We start from the raw sequence: 21,398 nt of genomic DNA on the forward strand, positions 1-21,398 counted from the left end.
AAAAGATAAGAACAATGGGCCTCCTGCTTACGATGAATTATATACAGAGATGAACCTAAGTTTAGTGCCTTATTGGTTTTTAGCTGCGCTTCGAGTGGTTATCACAGTAATTCCACAGTATGGTTACATTCACCCTGACGAATACTTTCAGTCAGTGGAGGTTGTTGCAGGTGAGTTTTTAGGTTAGAAATCGACATTATTTAATGTAGCGACGTTCGGTGTACACAGTTATAATGTTCAGACAATATCAGAGGAATAGGTAGGCACACGGTCGAGGATATGTATATTATCTGTGATTTTGTCAGCCCTCTTTTGTTAATTTATCTTTTAGCCATACCGTTCGTATCTACCCTTTCTCTACTTTCTTTTTCTGTGTTTTTCATCCAGCTATGCTTTAGACTGTCACTCACTCTCCGAAAGTTGGGTTAGTTTAGGTTATGTTCGCTCTGAAACCTTCCAACTACACTTTCTTGAATTGTTTTTGACGGTGTATAATATTTGTTGCAATTAAAATCAAAACTGTATCTATTTATTTTCGCTGATCGTTCACAATGTCCACATTATTATTTATTATGTCATTCACCATTTTGTTCCACTATTGCCATAAACAAGACACAAGCACGGTATGCGAAATAATTATGCAGTTACTATTTGTCTGAGGAAATTTTAACCAAAACTCGACCATCGCAGCTGTAATGGCTATCAATTTTAAATTACTGTAATATAGCCTATTATGTAATCAACTGTATTTGTGGTAATTGAGTTTATTAAGGAGGCCTGATTCTTTTTCTAAGATTGCTTGTCCAACTTTTTTTTCTATTTACTCTCAGAAAAATGGTGATAACACACGTATGTTTGAAAGAGGTGCAAAAAATGTCTCCGCAGGCACCATGTTGCGTGGATTACGTTATTTGGAAGTAATACTTTGGGAAAAATAAGACTCAGAAAAAAGAAAAAGAATAAAAAAGTCCCTTAGGTACATTGCTGCTGAGAAGCTATTAGTAATGAGTAAGCAGACTGAATAAGATAGGATGATTAGACATCTCGATTTGGCTGGGACTGTTCCGGTTTTCAGAGTCATACCGTATTCCTTTGTCCCCATCAGGTTCAGCTGGGACACATAGATGTTTCAGTATTTCCAAGTCAAATGAAATTACCACTGACCTGAGATTGTAAATGTAATTGCATAAGGGGTTATATCCAGCTTAAAAAGTATGTAAATAATTTTTTTCATTTTCTCAAGTTTCTCTTAATGAATTAAGTTGAAAATTTACGAAATTATTATTCACATCACCACTACCGATAATTGGATTTAAAAAAGTCGACGTGCTTTTAATTTTCGAAATTTTGGCAATTTCTTTACTCCAATCACCATTTCTAGCTCCCAGAATTTTAAAAATATTTGGAACAAGTGCATAATACTTGAGCGGCGAATATTTCGAATACTGGGCTCATGGAGTCATCTTATTTACTTGGAAATAAAAACGAAATTACACTCCTGTTTTCTTCTCTTCCTTTTCTGTCACATCTTATCATTAATTTTATATATTATATCACTCACAATGTCATTTATTTCACACATTATTTATATTTAACATACATTAATTCGACTGCAATGCATATTATATATGTTTAAATTATTTACCTTTTTTAAGTTGGATTCGATCCTCGAATCTCCAACTCGACACAATAGTAGCTTTAGTTAGTAGCTTTAGTAGCTTAACCACTATGCTACAAAGTCAAGTTGTGAGAACAACCTCTAAATCTTCAACATAAATACACCTTCATTAATATGAACCCCATACTAGATGGCGTCAACAACGATGTTAATTCGGAGTATTGAAAACAGGGTTTAAGCAGACGTTCTCTTAACACGACACAATTAACCAGCATTGAGTGAAATCAACAGTAAACAGTCAGTGAACCGTCAGTGCAGTGTACCTACTTCAATTTTACGAACCATATCCGTATAGATTAATGTTAATAGTGTTTTATTAAAATAAAAAGATAGGTTTGGAAGTAAATCCCGAAAAGACAAAGTATATGATTATGTCTCGTAACGAGAATATTGTACGAAATGGAAATATAAAAATTGGAAATTTATCCTTTGAAGAGGTGGAAAACTTCAAATACCTAGGAGCAACAGTAACAAATATAAATGATACTCGGGAGGATATTAAACACAGAATAAATATGAGAAATGCCTGTTATTATTCGGTTGAGAAGCTTTTATCATCCAGTCTGCTGTCAAAAAATCTGAAAGTTAGAATTTATAAAACAGTTATATTACTGGTTGTTCTTTATGGTTGTGCTCTCACTTTGAGAGAGGAACATAGGTTAAGGATTTTCGAGAATAATAATAATAATTATTATTATTATTATTATTTATTTATTTAATCTGGCAGAGCTAAGGCCAGTAGGCCTTCTCTTCCCCCAGCCAGACTCTAATTCTAATTAAATACATTTGCTTACATAGTTATTACATTAATATCTAGACCATAAAACAACATGAAAGTAAATAATGAAAATTGGATAACTAATGTTAGTGTGACAATAATAACCACTGGTAAGAAATAGTTATAATAATAATGATAATAATAATAATAATAATAATAATAATAATAATAATAATAATAATAGGGTAATAATAATAATAATAGGGTAATAATAATAATAATAATAATAATAGGGTAATAATAATAATAATAATAATAATAATAATAATGAGATAATTTAGATATTTATCTGTGATATATATAACCATTAAACATTGAGAAACCTGAAACAGCTATTATTGTTGACAATAATTGTTAGAAAAATATCTCGTTAGCCTATTCTTAAATTGATTTGATGTCTGACAGTCCCTGACATTACTCGGTAGGGAATTCCAAAGTCGAGGAACAGCCACAGTGAAAGAAGATGAATACGAGGATGTTCGGTGGGAGGGAATGGATAATATTGGGGAGTGTTGTGATCGTGTGTCTAGGTTATGATGGGTGGATAAATTTTGAAAACGAGACGCAAGAAATGAGGTTCTTAGGAAAATATTTGGGGCTAAGAGGGATGAAGTTACAGGAGAATGGAGGAAGTTACACAACACAGAACTGCACGCATTGTATTCTTCACCTGACATAATTAGGAACATTAAATCCAGACGTTTGAGATGGGCAGGGCATGTAGCACGTATGGGCGAATCCAGAAATGCATATAGAGTGTTAGTTGGGAGGCCAGAAGGAAAAAGACCTTTAGGGAGGCCAAGACGTAGATGGGAGGATAATATTAAAATGGATTTGAGGGAGGTGGGATATGATGATAGAGACTGGATTAATCTTCCTCAGGATAGGGACCAATGGCGGGCTTATGTGAGGGCGGCAATGAACCTCCAGGTTCCTTAAAAGCCAGTAAGTATGTGTTTTATTACTTCAAAACATCACACAGACAATTCAAAAGTACGACTGAAGACGCGAATTAGATATAAGGTGAGCACTAAAATGACATATTATCTATATATATTTGTGTGTTAATGCTTCCTCTACCTGCAAAGACGATATTCATTGCATTTACAATACATCCGGTGGCTTATAGCGGGGATAAACTCCCGCTGCCCCCCAAGATACCTTCACCATAACCTTTCTACATTATTCCTGAACCATAAAAAATCAACATAATGCATGACAAACATCAGAGTTAACAGTAATGCCTACGAGATATAAGAGTAGTTCAAAAGTGGCATATGTGAACAGCTGTAATCTTCTACACAATTACCATACGTGCTTCGGTATTGTGCACTTAAGCCAAATAGGCTATTTTAAATATCTTTTGTCCTGCCAATTCCAGAAGGTTATGGCAGAAACGTGAATCAGCATTATTAAATTATTTGCACTGTAAGTAGTAATTTTTATTTTAATTTTCCTGAAAATGTTTACTCACATTGTAGATCACGACATATAAAACAACCATGCAAAATTTCATACAGTTATCTTTAATAGTTTTTGAGTCATGAGGGAAATGGTGTGAAAATTTAAAGTTTCGTAGAACAAGCGACAAATATGTACCAACAGGCGGTTCTGTCTAGTACTCCCCTGATGCATATTTTTGTCCATAACTAGGAGGGTAATAGAGATATTTAGAAAATCTTTCAGACAGAGAGGGGAAATTCTATACTCCAGATTTTGGGCAAATGAACCAAAATCAATTTTTTGGACCAGTTAAACTGGATGTAGGCCTACCCGCTCAACTTTCAACACTACTGAAGGACCCGGGTTCGATTCCCAGCATCGGAGCAAATTTTTCTCCTCTGATAACAGTTGTTGGTATAACAGATATATTCTGTAGGACCAACAAATTAGTCTTTACGTAGATTCAGAATACTAGCTAATTAAAGAAATGATACTTCTGAATAGTTCAATCTTTGTCTGTAATATTCTTTTACCCTTAAAACGTAAGAATAATGGTATTTTACAAACAATTTCAAATTACTGGAACTCGGAAAATATTGAGATTAGAAACATGTTTGTATGACTTTTTTGGTCCACACCTGTGGAGTAACGGTTAGCGCGTCTAGCCGCGAAACCAGGTGGCCCGGGTTCGATTCCCGGTCGGGTTTTTTCCGAGGTTTTCCTTTAATCCAATATGAGCAAATGCTGGGTGACTCTCGGTGTTGGACCCCGGACTCATTTCACCGGCATTATCGCCTTCACCTCATTCAGACGCTAAATAACCTAAGTTGTTGATAAAGCGTCGTAAAATAACCTAGCCTTCTAAATAAAAAAATGACTTTTTTGCTCAGAATGTCTTCGGAAATAAGCTCTGTATGTTGTAAATCCTCGTGAATCACTTTGTATAAAAATTTGTTTTATTGCTTCTGTGATATAAAATTTCACCGCACACCATTGGATTCTTGCGGTAGTTACCTATTTGGTCCCAGCTTCGACTCTGAGGAATATGGTTATCTTATAAGAGTGACTGCTGAAGTAGTGGGAGGGAAGGGAATAGGCCTGTTTGTTGCCATAAGAACTCGAATTAGATTTATTGTTGTATTCCCTAGTTGGTACGCTGTACTATAAAATGGAGGAAGATTCGTTCAGTTACTAATCATTGTGAAAACTGTTTGATTAATTGTGGATTACTGATTGATAGAGACAGTCAAAATTCGTGACTCCCGAAATCGCCAAAAATCAAAAAACCAAATAAACATAGTTTAAAACATGGTTCACATAAAAAATATCATATAATTACACGTTTCAACTCGCGAAAAATCGCAAAAATCCTATGACGCGCGAATTTAGCATATTTTCTGTCGTTATTCGCGAAAAGACGCAATTTTTCAGCAATTAATAAGAAAGAAGAAGCATTCTTTTCAGCACTTCTTGCAGCTGAAAGGCTCCAAGGCAGGTCTATTCCCTTTCCCTATTCCAACTAGGTGGAATTCTTGGCTGGAATCAGTAGAATGGTTGGCAGACAACTGGAAAGTTCTCTTCGAATTCCTTCAACCAGATCAAGGGGAAGCTTTCAGTGCTGCTTCTATGCTCATCCATAGCTTGAATGAAGATGAACGGAAAATCATTCAAGCAAAGGCTATTTTTTGTTAAGTCACTGTGTTCTCTCCTGAAGCCAATGTTCACTGATTTTGAGACAAACTCTAAGCCAATCACTGGAAAAGTTTACCCTAAGCTGAAAAACTTGAAGAAACGACTAACAGTGAAAAGCGAACACAAAGAGAGGAGGATGGTCATTGAAATGAAGAGTGTTGCAAGGCAAACTAGACAAATTAATGCTGGAAGATCCTGCTCGTAAACTTCTTCAACCGGTATCGGAACTGTTTTACAAACAGAATTTGTTAAGCATTGATGCAACTGAAAGCAGTTTGAAACCTCTCTTTGATCAGGTGCCAATCTTAAAGAATCTATCACCTTATCTAGCAGTACATGCATACAGTGAACTGAAGGACATAGTTAAAAATAGTCCTGGACTTTCAGTGCCAGGAGGTTTGCTGTCGTTACGTGAAGATCACAGTGATTTTGTGAACGGAACACTCCAAGCTATATGGGTTCCAGTTTCTAATGTTTACTGTGAACGGTTTTTTGTTTTTTTTTTGTTCCCCCCCTCCCCTCCCCCTCACAGTTCTCGTGTGTGCTAACAAATAGAAGAACAAACTTTTCAATGACAAACTTAGAACTGTTGTCTGCGTACAACTTTGAATGTTAAATGATGTTAAGTAACTACTGAAGCTTTCCTGGCGACGTGATAATTCGAAATTTTCTCGGGCTTCCAGCCAGGTCATAAGTTGGTGATCCACCGACGTTTCGAGGATGTTCATCTTCCTCATCTTCAGGGTTAAATGATATCTGAGGGCACCTAGCTCCTTAATTTATAGTGCCAGAGGGAGCCAGCCGAGGAGCTGTGCGCCGATTGGCTGTCATTAGTGCTGACCGTGGCGAGAACGCTGCCGACGTGTCGTCTTGCTTTGTGCTTTCCGGCTGAATGACCTTGGGTCTCACGGTGGGCTCGGCGGACGAGTTCTCATGTGCCCGTCATCCGGGCGGTGAGAAATTTAATAGCCGGTGCCCATGCCGCACTTAGTTGGAGACCCGAGTCCCGGTTCAGGTTACCGCGTTCCACCGCTATGGCCAGGGTTTCTTTTACTCTTCTATCCCAATAGCCCGCACACTTTACCAGGACCTCGGTGTTATTGAAATTAGCCCTATGGCTTTTTTCAATTCAATGTTCTCGCTGGAAGCCCGAGAAAATTTCGAATTAATGTTAAAGAATTGTTGTCAACGTGAAACTTCGAATATATAATTATAATTGTCAATTATCTTAAACAACATAATAATTTAATAAAACAGAGTGAAAATTTCAAGTTTACTCAAGAAATTTTCATTTTCATTTTCACAAGAATTTTAGCCCCTTTTCTTCAAGAATTTTGACTGTCTGATTGAATGTGAAGATCATAAATACACAAAACATATTACAGTAGGCCTATTGCTTGAGATTTGTTGATGACACATTGAATAACAGTAGGCTTATCCCGTGCTGTAGTGTCGTGGTCTAAGGCAGCGGTGGCGAAAATGCTATCGTGCACCGAGCCACTGTGTAAGCTGCAACGTGCATAGCACCTATGGAGGGAGGCGGACACCCGAAGGGGAAGTGAAGCATCTGTCTGACTTATTAACGGTTTTTCATTTTCCTTACGTCAAGCACTTAAATAAAATTATATACAGTACAAGGTTACAAACTAATGTTTAGTATGTGTAACGAAGAAAGAAATGAACAAAAATACACAGGACACATTATCACAACCTAAAATTAATTGTCTTCAGAATGTCTCTGCGACAGAGTTTCAAAATCAGGAATTATGTCTCTTACTGCCAGTCGTAGTTGATCACGAAGGTATTTGTCTGTCAGTCGTGATCTAAATTTGATTTTTACTATTTTCATTGTTGAAAATAATTTTTCACAAACGTAAGTTGTAGTGAACATGGCTTCAACAGAGCAAGCGAAAGAACGAAGCTTCGGATATTTATTTTTTGCCAAAGATTTGAAACGTTCAACATTTGTCAAGTCCTTACATCTAGCTTTCATTTAACATCACATTGTAAATCTGTGAGTTTAAATTGAAGAGCTAACCGCATTATTCGTACATCTGCTGAAAAAGGATAGACATACAGTGATGATGATGATGATGATTATGATAATAACAACAACAACACTTAACCTTTTAATGTTTCATCAGTAACATGTAGTAACTTATAATGCATCCTTCCATCCTACTTGAAACTTTCGTTTTTATAGAGGTACATGGTTTCGAAAAAGACATTGCGACGATACGCCACTCGCAGGTCCGAGACAAATATACATGGAACGGAGTTTGACTCCAGTGAGTGAGAGGTTGGGCGTTGTAGGTAGGAAGTAAGGGAAATGCACTGCGAGCCACAATGTGCTCGTGAGTCGCATTTTCGCCGCGGCTGGTCTAAGGTATCATGCCTGAACTCGCGTTAAAGTAATGTGCACTGGTTGGAGTCCTCATGAGGAAGAAATTTTCTCATGAAATTTCAGTCAGTGTATGGAATCGGTGTCCACCAAGCAAGCTAATCACTCATACTGATCCTCGCAGGTGATGTGCTGGACACAGAGGCAGCACGCCCCTGGGAGTTCAACACATCGTTTCCTCTGCGAAGCGTGGTGCTGCCCTATGCAGTGGTGGGGCTGCCACTCTGGTGCCTCAAGTCGGTAGCACCTTTCATATCGCTGTGGTTTGACGTGGACATCAAGTCACCCTACCTGCTTCTAGTGCTGCCGCGCCTCGCCATGTGTCTGCTGTCCTTCATAACCGACATAAGTCTGTACGGCATCTGTCACTTGTACGGCCAGAACTACCGCGCGCGACTGCTCACGTTGGCCAGCTCCTACGTGATGCTGGTCTACGGCACCCGCACCTTCTCCAACACCATCGAGATGGCGCTGACCTCGCTGCTGCTGTACGTGGTGGCCCACTCCATGCGGCACTCGGACCGCGTCATCATCCAGGACGAGTACCTGACCGACAAGTACAAGGCGGCGGGCAGCCCCGTGGAGCGCGTGCGACTCCACAAGCTGCGCAGTGCCCTGCCGTCCCATTCGCTGAGCTGGTGCCTCGTCGTGGCTACCATCACCGTGGCCGGCGTGTTCAACCGCCCCACTTTCCTGGCCTTCGCCTTCCCGCCTGTGTTCTTCTGGCTGCAGCGGGGCCTGGGCTCCAAGATCGTCGGCTTGGGCGACTTCCACCTGCGCATGGTGACCTTCGCTCTGTGCGCCATGCCCGCCACGCTGCTCTTCATCCTCACCGACTCGTGGTACTACGGCTATCTGACGGCTAGCGAGATCCGCGAGATGAGGCTGGGACTCGGCAACTTCGTGGTGACGCCCGTCAACTTCATCAAGTACAACTTGGACGCCCGCAACCTGGCGAAGCATGGCCTGCATCCGCGTTGTCTTCACCTGCTCGTCAACGTGCCACTCCTCTACAACGTGCTGGGCGTTGTGGCACTTGGCGCCTTCCTCAGCATTCTCTACAGGTGAGTTTTGACCATGTCATTAGGGCTGTTATTCAGAATCAGAGATTAAGGGCGGAATTCATAGTCGTCACTTATAAATGAGTGAACCCTAAAGTGTTTACTTATACTCATTTCTAATTCATAGTTGTCCCTCATTCACATAATGAGTGATTACTTAAGTGAGCTGATCTGTACCCTTAAGTGACCACTTATTTTCAAAATGGATACTGAGAATGATTTTGAGGATTCTGTTGAATGAAATGAGGAAAATATATGTGTCCCAAAAAGGTATATTAGAGACATGGAGAATCCTCTGGAAATGTATAGTGAACTGGAATTTAAGAAGCGATATCGTTTTCAGATCAATTCGAAGTTGTTGCTCTAGCCAAATTGATCGTTATTTATTTACTTATTTATTTACTTACTTACCGGTACTTATTTATTCATTCATTCATTCACTCATTAATTCGTTTCTATAACAGGGCAAAACCCCAATTACAATAGACAGTGCAGATATTTGTTAAAGAAACATAGAATTGTATATAACATGAAAAAAGAGATAAAAAGATACAAGTGTAATTACAAATTAAAAATTAAAAAAAAAAACAAATAGATACTACCTAAATAAAAAACACAGATCTAAGTATAAATGAAAAATACCAAATAAAAGTATTTTAAAAAGAGTTCAGTATAGATATCATAGCCAAAAATGTAAAATGTAGCTATAATTGGCAAATTACAAAGTTGATATAACACTATGTTAAGAAATTCAATATACAGTATTATATAGTAGGCCTAATAGGCTTAATTTATTTATTTGAGAAATTAACTACTACATAACACGTGTTGCAATTAGTAGGATATCTGATTATAACTATAACTAACATGCAACTAGAATTTAACATATCATGAAACTATTGCTGTATGTAACTTATTCAGTACAATAATATTGATAACCCGTTGTTATAGCAACTCCACATGCAGAGCTGCTTTCGATTAGTTCAAAGAGAGTCAGCTTTTGTTATGACGTCATGTCCAGCAGCTGTAAGTGAGCATTCATTACGTGAAAATAAGTGTTGTCTATGAATTCGGAATTGACTTAAGGGTTCCCTTATTATAAGCAAACACTTATTACTTAAGGGTTCACTCATTTTATAAGTGACGACTATGAATTCCACCCTACATCCTGTATAAAACTACAAATCGTTCCAGCGATAAGAACAGGTTTATTCTTTGGCTACTGGGCGGCATGGAGTTTGAGCGACCACCAGCAACCGGGCCCATAAACTTAGGCGCATCACCTGAATTAAAACTTACAAGCATATTTACTAACCATAATATCTGCAATGCCTGGGAAAAGTGACATAAGTCAGTTTTCACAAACCTTTTTTGATAATTTATTGACAACTTACGGGACATCTGCTTGCTTGGAAAAAAAGACATAAGTATTTCTCCCATTACAATAATTAATACAGAAAAAAATCAAATCGACATAAACCAGTGTAAGTTGAGAAGCTTTTATCATCCAGTCTGCTGTCGAAATATCTGAAAGTTAGAATTTATAAAACAGTTATATTACCGGTTGTTCTTTATGGTTGTGAAACTTGGACTCTCACTCTGAGAGAGGAACATAGGTTAAGGGTGCAAATCTAGTCTTTCAGGTGAAGCTTCCTGTAAAGCAGATTTGAATAATTTCAAGGGAAAAAATTGTTCCGGGGCCGGTATCGATCCCGGGACCTCTGGTTGAACGTACCAGCACTCTCCCAACTGAGCTACCCAGGAACTCCACCCGACACGGTCTCAACTTTTCCCTTTATATCCACACAACTCGCGTGGACTGACGAAACGCCAGAGACCCACATAATATATACGTCACTGTGTACGTTAACAGAAAACCACAATTTCAAGTCACACAGAGTTTGTGTGCACTTAATGTGGGTCTCTGGCGTTTCGTCAGCCCACGCGAGTTGTGTGGATATAAAGGGAAAAGTTGAGACGGTGTCGGGTGGAGTTCCCGGGTAGCTCAGTTGGGAGAGCGCTAGTACGTTCAACCAGAGGTCCCGGGATCGATACCCGGCCCCGGAACAATTTTTCCCTTGAAGTTATTCATAGGTTAAGGGTGTTTGAGAATAAGATGCATAGGAAAATTTTTGGGGCTAAGCGGGATGAAGTTACAGGAGAATGGAGAAAGTTACACAATGCAGAACTGCACGTATTGTATTCTTCACCTGACATAATTAGGAACATTAAATCCAGACGTTTGAGATGGGCAGGGCATGTAGCACGTATAGGCAAATCCAGAAATGCATATAGAGTGTTAGTTGGGAGGCCGGAGGGAAAAAAGACCTTTAGGGAGGCCGAGACGTAGATGGGAGGATAATATTAAAATTGATTTGAGAGAGGTGGGATATGATGATAGAGACTGGATTAATCTTGCACAGGATAGAGACCAATGGCAGGCTTATGTGAGAGCGGCAATGAACCTTCAGGTTCCTTAAAAGCCATTTGTAAGTAAGTTGTCAATAAATTATCAAAAAAGGTTTGTGGAAACTGACGTACGTCACTTTTCCCAGGCACTGCACATATGTTGTATTTAGCATTAATTATAATTATTATATGTTATTTTAATTGAAGCGTTGGCTGGAACAACGTTGTAAGTTACAAAATTTTCATTTGGCATGTTTCCGTGTAATAATATTGTATGTCATGTTACCTTGCTATACTCTTTGACTTGCAACTGTCCATCAATGCAGTACGTGAAATTTGTCCACTCAAAAGTTTGCTACTCTATAAGAATAATGTTGTACGTCTACACATTTTTGCAGCTCCTGTAAATTTTACCAAATGTAACTTACAACGTTGTTCCAGCCGACGCTTCAATTACAGAATTTTGTACTCACTCTCATGACTAGAGCTCGAATTTTTAGGCATTTATAACAGTCAAAATAGGCAGGCAAAAAAGGGAAATCGGTTTTGAAAAAGGCATTATAAATTTTAAAAGGCATAATGCATTTTAGAAATCAATTTAAATTACATCACATAACTCACATTTTTACTTCGTAGTTGACACATGTTCATTTATTTATTTATTTATTTATTTATTTTCGTCATTAACTGTCTTTTCACAAACTTTACATAGCAAAACTGTTCCATCAGTTGAAAATACATGGGCACCAAATACATTAACATAACATGAAGTTAACTTTTCAATGGTTTACTGAATTTTTAGACATTCTAGCTAACTGATCTTATACACCTGACAATAACTGACTGTTTCTCACTCAAATTTCTTACTCCTGCAATAATAAACACGTGTAGCACAAAATTGTAACAGTACTTAAGAAAATATGAAAGCAAACAATTGAAAATGCCACGTGACAACTTTTATGACAAGGGGCTTAATATTTAAAATTATGAGGCTGATTGTCGATATCGTGAAGACATGACATTATATTTGTAACTGTGGATTGTCGATCATTATTTATATTACACAATAGTGTTTTTTTAGTAAGTTATTTTATGACGCTTCCAACATCTTAGGTTATGTAGCATATGAATGAGGTGAAGGTGATAATGCCAGTGAAATGAGTCCAGCATCCAGCACTGATACTTACCCAGCATTTGCTCATAGGTTGAGGGAAAACCCTGGAAAAAACCTCAACCAGGTAACTTGCCCGAACCGGGAATCGAACCCAGGCCACGTGAATTCGCGACCAGACGTGCTATCCGTTACTCCACAGGAGTGGACTTTTTAGTTTTCTATTTTATATATAATACTATCCGTAGTCACGTCAATATTATGAAAATGTCATTACATGGAAGGGAGGATTTGCGAGATATTTTTTCTGAGAACTTCATTCTTGCCTGACAATGTCACATTCAGGTTTTGTATACTGGTTTCTGACAAATAAATATAAATATTAATAATAATAATAATATTATTATTATTATTATTATTATTATTATTATTATTATTATTATTATTATTATAACACAAGTGTTTTGAACCCATCCGATATTTTTCAAAAGTTGGCGCCACTGCAAGCAAGCTACACTTTCTTGGCACAAGACCTTCTTTACATTGAGCACAGTGCTGTAACCAGGATTTTTCAACGAGTTGGGATTTTTTGATAGCACCATGTCTAGTTTTATGTTCACAGCTCCACCAATGGGCCGTTGTGCGTGGAAATATGTTCTGTTAAGGATTCCATTATCAATAATTTTACCAAAGGCATCACGCACACAAACCTCACACAAAATATAACACTTCCTACTTGGACAGCTGGTGCACCAACTGAGAATAAGTGAAACAGAGAAAATGTGGGTAGGCCTAGTGGCAGTGGCAGTGCATCAATAAGAGCACAAGAGCACGTGAACACCTCGTTTCTGTTAATGCACGACTATTTTTATTATTTAATGTCGTATTGACATACTGGGAATGTATAATATCCGAATCGAGTAGTTTAAACTTTTCCACAAATTTCACACACTTCTTGTGTAAATGTGGCAACATATGTTCACATGAAAGCCGTGCTCTTTTCAAGGAGACTACATGACTTGACACGTATGCACAGGACAAAATTGTCTGTAGCTGGCCGCTTATGAATTGTCAAGAGCACAAGGCGTTAAGTGAACATTGAATTTATCCTGCAGATGTCAGGTGCTTCGATACACTCTCGAGATAGGAAATAGTGTCTGTTTTAGTCTATAGGTGTCAGCATTTCTCACTGTCGGAGCTTTTATTTTGTATTAGTGTGTGTACAGCACTGCTTCGAGAGTGTAGTTTGTGAATTACTAAACTTCAGAATACTTTAATTAGCTATATATGCCATGCTATAATGATATATTCTACAATAGAAACTTGGTAAGGATATTGAAATAAAATAATTGAGGTTTCATTATTATTAATATTGATGTTATTGTTGTTAATATATATTTTGAACTTATACACAGTCTTTTTTCGATTGTCGGACGTTAGAATCATGACATTTATATTAAACCTATTAATTTTGACTAATGATTTCAAGTTCTCTTTGGTTTTGGAACATATAATTGTGAACACATGCAATATTTTATCGCGAGCCGCCGCTTGTTAATAGGTGTTAGAGTCAGGCATGTTTGGGAATGCTTCTTTTTGTGCAGTAGCTCAATGCAACAAAGCAGGGAGTGGATTTTTTTTCATACCCATCCTTAATATGCAAATAATTCCTAGCCACTGAGTACAGCCAACCAAAAAAATAATCTATGTGCTAACAGCAAAACAATCTGGAATGATTTTTTTTTCGACAAAGTATGCAAGTTTGAGGGTTTATGTATCGAAAATATGCTATATTATATGCACAATAGCCTATTATATGCCCCATTTCTTCCATTCTACTTCATTGTTGCATTTTAAACCATTGTATTATATTATATTCTGCTGTGTCCTGTTTCTTCTATTCTATTTCATTGTTGCATTTTGAACCATTGTATTATATTCTATTCTCTTCTACTGTACCCTATTTTTTCTATTCTGTTTCATTGTTAAATTTCAAACCATTGTATTATATTATATTCTGCTGTGTCCTGTTTCTTCTATTCTATTTCATTGTTGCATTTTGAACCATTGTATTATATTCTATTCTCTTCTACTGTACCCTATTTTTTCTATTCTGTTACATTGTTAAATTTCAAACCATTGTATTATATTATATTCTGCTGTGTCCTGTTTCTTCTATTCTATTTCTTTGTTGCATTTTGAACCATTGTATTATATTCTATTCTCTTCTAAGTTACTGCACCCTATTTTTTCTATTCTGTTACATTGTTAAATTTCAAACCATTGTATTATATTATATTCTGCTGTGTCCTGTTTCTTCTATTCTATTTCTTTGTTGCATTTTGAACCATTGTATTATATTCTATTCTCTTCTAAGTTACTGTACCCTATTTTTTCTATTCTGTTACATTGTTAAATTTCAAACCATTGTATTATATTATATTCTGCTGTGTCCTGTTTCTTCTATTATATTTCTTTGTTGCATTTTGAACCATTGTATTATATTCTATTCTCTTCTAAGTTACTGTACCCTATTTTTTCTATTCTGTTACATTGTTAAATTTCAAACCATTGTATTATATTATATTCTGCTGTGTCCTGTTTCTTCTATTCTATTTCTTTGTTGCATTTTGAACCATTGTATTATATTCTATTCTCTTCTAAGTTACTGTACCCTATTTTTTCTATTCTGTTTCATTGTTAAATTTCAAACCATTGTATTATATTATATTCTGCTGTGTCCTGTTTCTTCTATTCTATTTCATTGTTGCATTTTGAACCATTGTATTATATTCTATTCTCTTCTAAGTTACTGTACCCTATTTTTTCTATTCTGTTTCATTGTTAAATTTCAAACCATTGTATTATATTATATTCTGCTGTGTCCTGTTTCTTCTATTCTATTTCATTGTTGCATTTTGAACCATTGTATTATATTCTGTTCTCTTCTAAGTTACTGTACCCTATTTTTTCTATTCTGTTACATTGTTAAATTTCAAACCATTGTATTATATTATATTCTGCTGTGTCCTGTTTCTTCTATTCTACTTCTTTGTTGCATTTTGAACCATTGTATTATATTCTATTCTCTTCTAAGTTACTGTACCCTATTTTTTCTATTCTGTTTCATTGTTAAATTTCAAACCATTGTATTATATTATATTCTGCTGTGTCTTGTTTCTTCTATTCTATTTCATTGTTAAATTTTAAACCATTGTATTGTATTATATTCTGCTGTGTCCTGTTTCTTCTATTCTATTTCATTGTTGCATTTTGAACCATTGTATTATATTCTGTTCTCTTCTAAGTTACTGTACCCTATTTTTTCTATTCTGTTACATTGTTAAATTTCAAACCATTGTATTATATTATATTCTGCTGTGTCCTGTTTCTTCTATTCTATTTCTTTGTTGCATTTTGAACCATTGTATTATATTCTATTCTCTTCTAAGTTACTGTACCCTATTTTTTCTATTCTGTTTCATTGTTAAATTTCAAACCATTGTATTATATTATATTCTGCTGTGTCCTGTTTCTTCTATTCTATTTCATTGTTAAATTTTAAACCATTGTATTGTATTATATTCTGCTGTGTCCTGTTTCTTCTATTCTATTTCATTGTTTCATTTTAAAGCATTGTATTATAGTCTATTTTGTTCTACTGTGCCCTACTTTTCTATTTCAATGTTAAATTTTAAACCATTGTAAGTAAATCCATGGCGCTACAGTCCTGAAGGGCCAAGTCCGACCAGCCGGCTGCTGGCCTCACGTTCACATGCCGAAGCAGAGGTGGACGATCATCCAACCAGAATGGAGGTATCATGTGGTTAGCACGATGATCCCCCCAGCCGTTATAGCTGGTTTCCTGAACCGGATTTTCGCTACCTATCATAGCTCCCCAAGTGCATCACGATGCTGGGTAGGCACCGGTCCCATACACTGGCCGAATTTCGTGAGAAAATTTCTTCCCCCATGAGGACTCGAACCAGCGCGCATTCCGTAACGCGAGTCCTAAGCAGGATGCCTTAGACTGTGACGCCACGGCACGGGACTTTTAAATCATTGTATAATAATATATTCTGCTGTGGCCTACTGGCCTTAGCTCTGCCAGATTAAATAAATAAATAAATTATTATTATTATTATTATTATTATTATTATTATTATTATTATTATTATTATTATTATTATTATTATTATTAGACTGTTCTCTCTAACTGTTGTAATATGTTAGATTATTGAATTTTGTCATAGAAAGTAAAAGCGTGTCCTGTTTCTTCAATTCTATTTCATTGTTGCATTTTAAAGCATTGTATTATAGTCTATTCTGTTCTACTGTGCCCTATTTTTCTATTGTATTTAATTATTGCATTTTAAACCATTGTATTATATTCTATTCTATTGTGCCCTATTTTTCTATTCTATTTCATTGTTAAATTTCAAACCATTGTATTGTATTATATTCTGGTATGTTCTGTTTCTTCTATTCTATTTCATTGTTACATTTTAAACCAATGTATTATATTCTACTCTGTTATACTGTGTCCTATTTTTCTATTCTATTTCATTGTTAAATTTCAAACCATTGTATTGTGTTCTCTTCAACTGCACCCTATTTCTCCTATTCTATTTCATTGTTGCATTTTAAACCATTATATTGTATTCTATCCTGTTGTACTGCACCCTATTTCTCCTATTCTATTTCATTGTTGCATTTTAAACCAATGTATTGTATTCTATTCTGTTCTACTGTGCCCTATTTTTTTCTATTCTATTTCATTGTTAAATTTCAGACCATTGTATTGTATTCTCTTCAACTGCACCCTATTTCTCCTATTCTATGTCATTGTTGAATTTTAAACCATTGTGTTGTATTCTATTCTGTTCTACTGTGCCCTACTTTTTTTCTATTCTATTTCATTGTTAAATTTCAAACCATTGTATTGTGTTCTCTTCAACTGCACCCTATTTCTCCTATTTTATTTCATTGTTGCATTTTAAACCATTATATTATATTCTATTCTGTTGTACTGCACCTTATTTCTCCTATTCTATTTCATTGTTGCATTTTAAACCATTATATTGTATTCTATTCTGTTGTACTGCACCCTATTTCTCCTATTCTATTTCATTGTTGCATTTTAAACCATTATATTGTATACTATTCTATTGTACTGCACCCTATTTCTCCTATTCTATTTCATTGTTGCATTTTAAACCATTGTATTGTATTCTATTCTGTTGTACTGCACCCTATTTCTCCTATTCTATTTCATTGTTGCATTTTAAACCATTATATTGTATTCAATTCTGTTGTACTGCACCCTATTTCTCCTATTTTATTTCATTGTTGCATTTTAAACCATTATATTGTATTCTATTCTGTTGTACTGCACCCTATTTCTCCTATTCTATTTCATTGTTGCATTTTAAACCATTATATTGTATACTATTCTATTGTACTGTGCCCTATTTTTTTCTATTCTATTTAATTGTTGCATTTCAAACCATTGTGTAGTATTATCATGTACTGCACCCTACTTCTGCTGTTCTATGTCACTGTTGCATTTTAAACCATTGTGTTTTCTTCTATTGTGGCCTGTTCTGCTCTGTTGCATTGCTTTAGTATACTTTTCATTGCTTCATGCTAAACCATTCTATTGTTACCCACTCACTTCTTGGTGCTGTAGGTCGATTACACTTGGCCTTCTTCACAAGAGCTTTCCACTTCTCATGATCCAAAGCTTCCATCCTCCAGTTTTTCTTTCCCATTTATCTTAAATCCTTTCATATCTCATCAGTCCACCTACTTCTAGGTGTTCCTTTTTTCCTTGTTCGATATATATGTCTGATTTTAGAATCTGCCAACATTATTTCTATAGTCCACACCTGTGGAGTAACGGTCAGCGCGTCTGGCCGCGAAACCAGGTGGCCCGGGTTCGAATCCCGGTCGGGGCAAGTTACCTGGTTGAGATTTTTTCCGGGGTTTTCCCTCAACCCAATATGAGCAAATGCTGGGTAACTTTCGGTGCTGGACCCGGGACTCACTTCACCGGCATTATCACCTTCATATCATTCAGATGCTAAATAACCTAGATGTTGATACAGCGTCGTAAAATGACCCAATAAAAAATATATATATTTCTATATGGCCAATCCATCTGTATCTTCCGCTTTAGTAAATGTAATAATATTCTCATTATTCAGTATTCTTTCAATTTATTCGTTATTTCTGATTCTCCATTTAGCTCCATGTTAAATATCTCAAATTCGTCTTATTTTCATTTTAAATGTCTTTAATGTATTGCTTAAAGTGTCCAGTTTCCTGCACCATAACCTAAAATTGGGTAACCATTGTACTGTGCTCTGTTTTACTTCATCCTATGTCTTCTGTTGTACTTCTTTCTTTCATTTTGAACCATCGTATTATTTTCTTTTATTCTCTATCCCACATCCTCCATTGTTTCCACAGTATTGTATTACATTGTAGACACAGTAGAGATGTGCAGTGTTCACTGTTGATAACACAGGGGCGTGCAGCGCAGATGGAGTGCCCTGCCACGTGTACAGAGCATCATTGGGTTGATGACGCTGTCATTTGTGGTGCCGGTACTGGTGCTCTCGCTAGTGCCACACCAGGAGCCACGCTTCCTCATCCCGATCACGCTCCCCATCGTGTTCCTGCATGCACAGCGCATCCGCAGAGTCGAACTCAGAGGTGGTAGTGGAGGGCCCCTGCTGACAGTATGGTATCTCGCCAACATCGTGCTCACTATCTTCTACGGCTGCCTGCATCAGGGAGGCGTGTACCCCCTGGCGACGCACCTGGCGCGCGAGCTGCATTCGGCACCCCGGCTGGTGTCCGTGCACCTGGTGACCAGCCACGTCTACTCGCTGCCGCTGTTCCCCTTGCAGCTCCGCAATTCTCGGCGGTCGCTCTTCAGCCGCCAGACCGGCCAACGCTACCGCCTCGCCCGACAGTTCCATCTGTACGAGTTGGGGTCTGCGCCCCTTGAAGAAGTGCACCTCAAGCTTGAGAACCTGCTGGACACATGCGAACAGAAGAGAGTGCAAAAGCGACTGGACTACAGGCTGTACATCGCTCTGCCGGCAAGCCTGATTGAGGAGTTCCACCGCACGGCTCCCAACACTACAGTGGGGCTCAAATTCGCAGTGCAGCGTGTGTTCTACCCGCATGTGTCCACTGAGGCACTGCCTGACGTGTTCCACGTGCTGTCACACGAGTGCATGAACTTCGACTCGCATACGCATTGTGACAGTGAGACTTTCTACACTTCGCCGCTGAAGTTCCTCTCCAGACTGCTGCAGCAATTTGGGCTGACGCTCGTCAAAATAGAGAGATAGAGTAATACTTGGGGGGGAAATTCGTTCCACGGGATTTGCTGGAAATTACATTCTAGTCCTTGACAGACAGAACTATCCTTGTCTGTTATTATTTACAGAACTATCCTTGTCTGTTATCATTCACCAAAGTATTTAACTCCTTTATTATTATGTTTACAATTGGATGTCCTGCAAAATATGGATCGAGTTCGTAACAGGTCACATGGCCCAACGGGTTTGTAAGATGATTATTATGTTTACTGTGAGCTCCTAGAATATACAAAATGTCCCATAAGTGTGTACTTTAAGGACACAGAGAGGTGAAATTTTGTCAGTTTTGATGAAAAAATTCTATTTTTCATCCATTTTTAATCTTGCGTACATTGCTTTTAACACTTGAATATAATTAATTGATTAACTAGCGGACTTGTGTTAATTATGTAAGTTTGTGCGGCTTACAGCTGTTTCGGTGCTTCATCACACCATCCTCAGAGCCTACTAGATCACGGTGTCATCTCGAACTTCTCTGCCTGTTATGTGGGTGCGTTTGATTGTTGAAAGGTGTTGAAAAGTGGAGTCAAATAGTGTGTGTGTGTGTGTGTACTGAAATTGATCTGTGTGTTGAGGATTTGATCAGAGTGTGTTTTAGTGTGTTTGTATATTTCGTATTGTTCTAGTGTGTTGAGTTTTTGGTTCTTGGGTTGTATGTGTAGGATTTCCATGTCCGCATTTATGTTATTGTATGTATGGTTAGCATTGGTTATGTGATCGGCATATGTAGATGTATTGTGTCCTCTGGTTATTGCTTTATTGTGTTCTTTGTAGCAGGCATATCATTTGAAACACGCTACAAAGAACACATTAAAGCAATAACCAGAGGACGCAATACATCTACATATGCCGAACACATAACCAATGCTAACCATACATGCAATAACATAAATGCGGACATGGAAATCCTACACATACAACCCAAGAACCAAAAACTCAACACACTAGAACAATACGAAATATACAAACACAACCCGATCAAGTTCTCAACACACAGATCAATTTCAGCACACACACACACACACTATTTGACTCCACTTTTCAACAATCAAACGCACCCACACAACAGGCAGAGAAGTTCCAGATGACGCCGAGATCTAGTAGGCTCTGAGGATGGTGATGAAGCACCGAAACAGCTGTAAGCCACACAGACTTACATAATTAACACGAGTAAGTCCGCTAGTTAATCAATTACTTATATTTAATTCCTTTATTACTGTATTACGTTTACATTGGGATGTCCTGCAAAATATGAATCGAGTTCGTAACAGGTCACATGGCCTAACGCGTTTGTAAGATGATTATTATGTTTACTGTGAGCTCCTAGAATATACAAATGTCCCATAAGTGTGTACCTTAAGGACAGAGAGAGGTGAAATTTTGTCAGTTTTGGTGAAAAAATTCTATTTTTAACTTCCAGCATGAAAAATT

The 21,398-nt window shown here is 37.2% G+C and overlaps 1 protein-coding gene across 1 annotated transcript in view; it reads left to right on the plus strand.

Moving 5' to 3' along the window:
* Nucleotides 1-20,735, plus strand: part of PIG-Z (phosphatidylinositol glycan anchor biosynthesis class Z) — a 20,883-nt gene extending 148 nt beyond the window's left edge. Inside the window, exons 1-3 of the mRNA XM_069815314.1 lie at nt 1-170; nt 8,117-9,056; nt 19,103-20,735. The exon at nt 1-170 is cut by the window's left edge and continues 148 nt beyond it. Coding sequence (XP_069671415.1) covers nt 1-170; nt 8,117-9,056; nt 19,103-19,937 — 1,945 coding nt within the window. The 3' untranslated portion in view covers nt 19,938-20,735. The remainder of the gene's footprint in view (nt 171-8,116; nt 9,057-19,102) is intronic.
* Nucleotides 20,736-21,398: the final 663 nt, after the last annotated feature.

Source organism: Periplaneta americana, chromosome 16 (assembly GCF_040183065.1).
Source record: "Periplaneta americana isolate PAMFEO1 chromosome 16, P.americana_PAMFEO1_priV1, whole genome shotgun sequence".
NCBI classification, from domain to species: Eukaryota; Metazoa; Arthropoda; class Insecta; order Blattodea; family Blattidae; genus Periplaneta; species Periplaneta americana.